Here is a 7,516-nt window from a genome sequence, read left to right as displayed (position 1 = left end):
TGAGAAGCTACAACACAGAGTTCCTTATTTGCATAGTCCCTCCCGAAACAATCTTTCCGGCCCATCTGCAGAAAGAATAAGCTCATATTAGCATAGCTCCGCCCCCAGGCGGCCCGGCTGCCCTGAGCGCGTGGCGCCGCTCGGGGTAAGCACAGTTTTCTTATTAGCATATCCCCGCCTCTTCGGAATTCCCCTTCTCTGCGTACCGCGTTCGCCAGCCCTTATTAGCATAGCTCCTCCTTTTCCCTGGCCTTACCTCCTCCTTAAGTGTACGGAGACTTGCGTCCTTCTTCCCGGAGCTCATAATTATGCAGTAGGCTTATTAGCGTGGCCCACCCCTAGGCCCCGCCCGGCTCCCCCCAGGCGGTAGCGGCGGCGGCGGCAGCGGACGCGACATGAGCAGCGGGGCGGCGTCCGGGACGGGGCGGGGGCGGCCCCGGGGCGGGGGACCGGGACCCGGGGACCCCCCACCCAGCGAGACACACAAGCTGGTGGTCGTGGGCGGCGGCGGCGTGGGCAAGAGTGCGCTGACCATCCAGTTCATCCAGGTAGTGGGCCCTCACGCGGGGGGGTGTCCCCGGGACACAGCACGTAGCCCTTGGGAGGATCCCTGAGACCCCGATTTCCCCTCGATCCATCACTGAGACCCTCCTATGAGGCCCTCTAATCTTAAAAATTACTCTCAGAATGTGACCTGAGAGACCCACCTTCTATACTTATATCCTGAGACTCTCAGATGTGGAAGTCCCTCTTCCCAAGACCCAAGATCCCCCATCTCGGGCGACCTGACCCTGAGCACCTCCTGGAGGCACTTTAAGTCCATGAGTCGCCCCATTCAGACCCTAAGCCCCCTCCTGTGCCCCCGCCCTGTAGATGCCATTTCCCCTCACCTTGAGCCCCATCTCCCCCAAATCCCACACCCCAGCTTCCCCTCTGTGCTACTCAGAGCCTAACTGGGAGAACGCCTGTAACCAGACCCCTTGAGATGCCCCCAGACTGGATGCTTAGCCCCTTCTGGGACCTCCCCCAGAATCTAGAAATTATGCTCACACTGCCCCTGAGGCCTCGCAGACCCAAGAGAGTTCAGAAAGATCCCGCCCCTTGGTCATTCCAGAGAACTCTAACACCCCAAGTCCTGGAGCTCCCCCACCCCCGCCCCCAGACCTAGACCTCCACTCTCCCCTAAGGAATACCAACTGCTCCTCCATGTTGAGTTTTCCACTCCGGCTCCCTGAGCCCCTCTCAGAAACCCTGGCTAGCCCCCAATTGTCTCCATGAAAGAAGCCCCCAGATCCTTGATACCCCAGAAATATCTACTCCTGGGGAGTGTCTCTGATCCCGTAAATGCACGTCAGGGCCTCCAACACTCTAGGCATGCACATATGTCCTATGAAAAACCTCCCAAATACGCCCCAATTACCCCACTTCTCACCCCTGAGTATCTCCTGCCATGCGCTGAAGACGCCCCCTAATTCCCCCAAGGCCTGGTCCCTACTCCCTCTCTCCAGGACAGGCCCTCACCAAGCACCTCCCCTCGCAGACGGGATGCAGCCCTAAGACCCCCAGCCGTCAGATCACTGCTTCTCTGCTGAAAACCCACCCCTGCCTAGGAAACCTCCATCGCATTCCCAAAGGGAAACCCTGTCTGCCTCAGGGAAACCCTAGAAAGGGGTCTACTCCTGACATGATGCTGCAGAGGCCGCTGGGCCCCAGACTCCTCAAGAGACCCCCGCCAGCACCTGCCTGGGAGCCCCAGCCTGTATCGAGAAAAGCGCCCCAGCCCGGGGCCCCTTGCCCCAGGGGCAGACTCAAAGCGGTCAAAGGCCTGGCTAGAGACCGGCAGGACCCAGGCAGGAAGGGAGGGGCCCAGCCTGCAGGCGGGGCAGTTTCTCCGCAGTTGGATTGGAACCCGGACCTTCCCCTGGGAGGAGACACTAAAAGCCGCCCAAGGAGGAGGAGGAGGAGGGGGAGGAGGAGGGGGGGAAAAAGGGAGGAAAAGAGGAGGAGGGAGAGGTATAAACAGGCACATATTCTGGACAACACGGCTCCCAATAACTGAGCACTTACTATGTCCAGATGATGTGTTAAATGCTTAGATGTTAAGTGGGTTTTCCCTGAATGTCACAAACACTGGATTCAATGTGCTATTTTTACCCTCATTTTCTAAATGAGGAAACCGAGGTTCTGAGAGGGGAAGTGATTTGTTCAATGCCACACAGCCAGGGGGTGGTCACGATGTGGAAGAGAGGTCCAGGAGAGCTCACAGATGGAGTGGGGCGGGAGGGGTGCCAGGGAGGGAGGCCCAGAGAGCCAGAAAGGGGGAGAGAGAGCCAAAGAGAGGGGGACAGGGAAAGGCAGGCCCCAGGGACAGGGCTATGTCATCTCTGCTGGGGCAACAGAGTAACAGTATCTTCTCTCCACCCCACCAGTCCTACTTCGTGTCTGACTATGACCCCACCATCGAAGACTCCTATACAAAGATCTGCACAGTGGATGGCGTCCCTGCCCGGCTGGACAGTAAGGGGGGCAGAGAGTGGCCGGGGGAGGGGGGTAGTGGCAGGGCTGAGGACACGTGGGGATGGCCAGCGGGAGCCTCGTGCTCATGGTAACCCTCTCCCCATCTCTGCAGTCCTGGACACCGCGGGCCAGGAGGAGTTTGGCGCCATGAGGGAGCAGTATATGCGTGCCGGGCACGGTTTCCTGCTGGTGTTTGCCATTAACGATCGGCAGAGGTGAGAGGAGCAGGGAGGCGGCGGAGCAGGGGACACCAGGCTGAGCAGCTGGACCTCACCCTCCTGGCTTCCTCCGCAGTTTCAACGAGGTGGGCAAGCTCTTCACGCAGATCCTCCGAGTCAAGGACCGAGACGACTTCCCCATTGTGTTGGTTGGGAACAAGGCCGATCTGGAGGCACAGCGCCAGGTCCGGGACCCCCGGGGCACTCCAGCGCAGCCTGGGAGGCCCCTCCTGCCTCTCCTGCCATCCGCTTCCTGCTCCCTCCATTGTCACACACCTCACTAGATGCCTGGCCCCTGCGTCGGACCTTCTGAGTCCCCAGCGTTGCACACAGGAGTTCCCAAGAGAGGCGGCTGGATGGCAAAAGGACTCCACCCCGCCTCTTGTTCCCACCTTGCCGACGCAGCCTCCTGTTTGTCCCTTCCAGTCCACCTCCCGCTCCGTCCCGCCGCCCCTGCCCGCGCCCCTCCCCCGCTCGCCGCGCTCCGCGGCTCCCCATCGCCCCAGGGAGAAAAGCCCCAACTCTTCCACCTGGCGCTGGATGCCCACCAGGGCCTCGTCCCTTCCTTTCTCCGCTCTCACCACTTCCCCCTCCACACACACAGACCGTGGGATTCCCAGACAGGACACAATCTTTTAGATGGAGACTTTGGGGATTTCCAACCCTGGGTGTTTGGCTCCAACTTCTCTGCCCAGCAAACTGCTGTCTAACGCTCAGGAGGGCAACCCTCTGTGCAGGCTCCTTAGGTGGCGCTGAGTCCGCTGGGCACCTCCCGCTGTGATCTCTGTAGCTTTCCCTCGCCACTTCAAACCCCATTGTGTGTAAGCTCCCCATTTCCGCACACAGTGCGTCTTTCTGCCCCGCCCCCCCACTGAGGCCCACCCTGACTTCTCTCTGTGTCCCCCACAGGTGCCCCGATCTGAAGCCTCCGCCTTCAGTGCCTCCCACCACGTGGCCTACTTCGAGGCCTCGGCCAAACTGCGCCTCAATGTGGACGAGGCTTTCGAGCAGCTGGTGCGGGCTGTCCGGTGAGCGGACCCCCCCCCCGCCCCGCCCCCCGCCGCCGTCGTCCTTGTCCCCAGCCCCTGGGGCCCAAACTCACCAGCCTCTTCCTACAGGAAGTACCAGGAACAAGAGCTCCCACCCAGCCCGCCCAGCGCCCCCAGGAAGAAGGACAGAGGCTGCCCCTGCGTCCTCCTGTAGCCCTGCCGTGAGGGGAACGATCAGCACAAGTTCTAGGGACCAGCTGCCCCTGCCAGGCCTCAGTTTCCCTACCTGGGAAATCTCCCAGGATACACTACACCCCCACCCGTAACTCCTGGCCTGAGGGCCAGTGCCACTGTGTGCCTTCTGCCAATGCCTCCTTCCCCCACCGGAGCGCCTGGTGGGGGCGAGGGGCCCCCCGGGCATCCGGGTCACTGCTGTATATAATCCCGCCCCAGAGAAATAAACGTCACTGCCAACATCAGGAAGTGCTTTTGTGAAAGGGGAAAGGGCTAGGGGAGGTAGGCGAACTCAGGGTACACACGCTGAAGCCTCGGCCCGCCTAGAACCATCGGACATAGCACCCTTTGCTTGGTGGGGCAGGCACCATAGAGAAGGAGGTGAATTAGGCGTCCGGACCCCGCTCCCCCAACTTACCCTCCAACGGAGCCATTCCTCCCTTTTCTGTCTCGGTGGGCATTTGTTGGTTTAATGTTTAAAAAGGAATTTGTTTCTGTTACATTCTAGAACAGCACTGTTCAATATGGTAGCCAGAAGCTATGTGTAACTGTTTAAATAAAATTACCAAATTAGATCCTCAGTCACCCTGGCTGCATTTCAAGAATTCACTATTCACAGTGGCTAGAGCCTACCCCAACGCACGGGGCAAACCTGCAACATTCCCGCCGCAGCAGAAGGGCCGACGGACATGTGTTCTAGAAGTTCCCAGATCTTGGAGACAGGCAGCACCTTCTACAAACCCTGCCTGCCTCGCTCCCACCTCCAGTATATATTTTGAAAGGCTTTTTGGCTGGAGGAGAAAGGGACAGGTGGACTGGTTGGTGTCTGAGCAGCCAGCTGGCAAGTTCTCAGTTCCAGAAAGTTCCCAGTTGGGCTGAGGTCTGAGTCCAAACCCTGAATCCAGCTTCAGGCCGGTGTGGACACACCCAGCTGAGCCACTCTCCGGGAGGGGCTGAGGCATGGGGTAAATATGTCGCCAATGCTCTTCAGTTTGGAAGCCTTTGATCCCCCCGCGTTCGCCCCAGAACCCGTAAATCCTGTGCTCCATTTGCTAAGCTGGAAGGCTGGAGCCAGACCTGGAGGCCACCGCTCACCCGCCACGCAAGCCCATTTGTCGGGCGCCTCTGAACCCCACACCTGCTCAACACACCAGGCCGGGCACCTCAGCCCAGATGTCCCCAGGCCCTGGAACTTTGACCTCCACCTGATCAACTGTCACCGGTCAATGATCTGCTGCCCCAACCCCCACATCTACGTGTCCACAGGCTCTCGGCCCCCAGATGCTCCCCTCACACCCACCCAGAACCCATTTCCTGGACCCCGGGTTGACTGTGGGTGCTGGCAGCAGACTGCCTGGGTTCAAATCCAGCTCCACCAACTCAGTTGAGTGCCCCTGTCTTCTCACCCGTAAAATGCGGGTGACCACAGAGCCGCTTCCCAGGGCAGGAGGCCTTGAGGAGCCAGCGTGCACACGGGGGATGAGCACAGCGCCTGGGACATACGAAGCGCTCGGCCTCAGTGACGGAGGCCCCAGTGTTCTCCTGCCCCAGAACCATGAATGTCCCTCTGTATTCCAGATGAGAACAATGATTAGCTGACTATCCCTTTCCGGGTTTCATTATCGCAGAATCCTTGGCCCGAGTTCAACCTTCCGCCCTGGGAATAAGCGTGGCTCAGACGTATTGTGCCGCGAGTTCACTCCCCTCCCACAGCGCCTCCGCTCACCAGGGGCCCATCTCTGCCGGCCAGGGAGGGGATGGCAGGGGGACATTTCCGAGCGCTTTCCAGACAAGACCTGAAACCTCCCCCTCAGGGCCAGCCAGGGGCGAGGCGCTCCCTTAGTGCAAGGTTTGAGAGTTCTTTCTGCATTGCCTAACAGGGCCAAGTTCTTGGCCAGGACACCCTGCTTCTCGAGGCACTTGGAGAAGCTGATGAAAGCTACCATTTGCCCCAGAAAAAAGGCACACATACAAACCCACACAACAACTGGCAGGCCATTTTTGGAAGGTTTGCAGCTACCACCATTCCAAAGCTCATCAGAGGACAGCAAGGAGGCTGGGATGACCTAGTTGGCATCTCGCTGGGCACGTGTGTGCGCCCGTGAGTCTCCCTGCGCCCTGCCCTCCCCTGGACTCTGGCGGGCTGTCAACGATCGTCTCTCCAGCTTCTGACGTCCCTCTCCCTCCCCATCTTGGTCGTCCTGTCTCTCAACGGATCTCCTGGACGCCTGACAAACCTCCAGAGGCCTCCGGCTATGGGTAGCAGGAGCGAAGTGCTGGGGAGTGCTGAATGCTTCCAACGCGTTTCCTGCATCCTGACAAAAGTCAGTTTTACAGACGACAAGGCTGTGGACAGGAGCTGTTCTCCAACTTGCCTGGGTAGCGCTAGAGCTGGGCCTCAGCTGGGGCAGCTGAATTACAAAGGCCAACCACGAGGCTATTCTAACCCACTGCCCACCTTCTGACCCCTCTCTGTCCATCTGTTCTCTGTCCCGGAGCTCTGACCTGGGACAATGCTGACCCCGGACACTGTGGTCCCAACTTGACATCCAAATCAGGACCTTGAATATGCCACTCCCTCTGAGCCTATACTTCCAACATTCCACAGGCCACGGTTCAAGGACACTAACAGGCCATTCTCAAGAGAATGCTCTTAAATGATTCTAGAAAGTCCACAGTCTGCCACTTGGTTCTCCAATGTTACTAGCCATCCTGTAACACCAGGGCTCTATATTCATTAGCACAGTGATGAATCCAGACAACATCCGACGTTTTAGAACAATGTGGTTCTTCCTCAATTTCTCCTGGGGGTCCAGGATGATGACCTACCCCTGTATCTCACCGCGTCTCTACCCACTGACCAGCCATCCTCAGTGCTGACACCAGGTTTCTAGAACAGCAAGAGTCCATCTTTGATGACAAGCATCCAGTTCTAGAACGGCCTGCCCACTGCGCTACAGGCTGGGTTCTAGAACACTACCGAATGGACCCCGGGTTTTTGGTTCTTGTTCGAGAACACTGCTCCTTAAACTTGAATGTGCACTAGAATCCTCCCAAGAGTCTACGAAAAAGTGGGTTCTGACCCAGCAGATCTGAGAAAGAGCCCCAGTCTACATTCCTAGCAGTCCTGGGTCACCATGAAGCTCAAAGGGCATAGAGTCCAGCCTCACCTCTGTGTGCCAGCCTCTCAACTGCCAGTCCACTCGTGATCTTGTTATCTCAGGGTTCAAGGACACAGAGACCCCTCCCAAGTCTACATTAGGGAGCCAAGGGAAAGCTGGTCAACTCCCGTCACTGCCTGTACTCGCTTAAAAATACATCTCTCTGGCCAGTGTGGCTCAGTTGGTTGGAGCACTGTCCCATAGACCAAAGGGTTGTGGGTTTGATTCCTAGTCAGGGCACCTTACCCAGGTTGCAGGTTCAATCCCCAGTTGGAGCACGTGTGAAAGGCTATCAACCAATGTTTCTCTCTCACATCACCGTTTCTCTCTTTCTCTCTCCCTCTCTCTCTAGAAGCAATACAAAAAATGTCCTCAAATGAGGATAAGACAGTAAATA

At 58.1% G+C, this 7,516-nt stretch overlaps 1 protein-coding gene across 1 annotated transcript; it reads left to right on the top strand.

Annotated features, from left to right (window-relative positions):
* The first annotated feature begins 367 nt into the window (after nt 1-367).
* Nucleotides 368-4,496, top strand: RRAS (RAS related). Its single transcript, XM_054588539.1, has 6 exons — nt 368-548; nt 2,430-2,517; nt 2,630-2,732; nt 2,812-2,920; nt 3,645-3,763; nt 3,854-4,496. Exons 1-6 carry the CDS (start codon nt 396-398, stop codon nt 3,936-3,938), a joined length of 657 nt encoding a protein of 218 aa, XP_054444514.1. The 5' UTR covers nt 368-395; the 3' UTR covers nt 3,939-4,496.
* Nucleotides 4,497-7,516: the final 3,020 nt, after the last annotated feature.

This window comes from Pteronotus mesoamericanus, unplaced genomic scaffold (assembly GCF_021234165.1).
Source record: "Pteronotus mesoamericanus isolate MK-2021 breed Mesoamerican mustached bat unplaced genomic scaffold, CSHL_Meso_final scaffold_137, whole genome shotgun sequence".
Taxonomy (NCBI): domain Eukaryota; kingdom Metazoa; phylum Chordata; class Mammalia; order Chiroptera; family Mormoopidae; genus Pteronotus; species Pteronotus mesoamericanus.
This window is presented reverse-complemented; position numbering and strand designations above follow the sequence as displayed.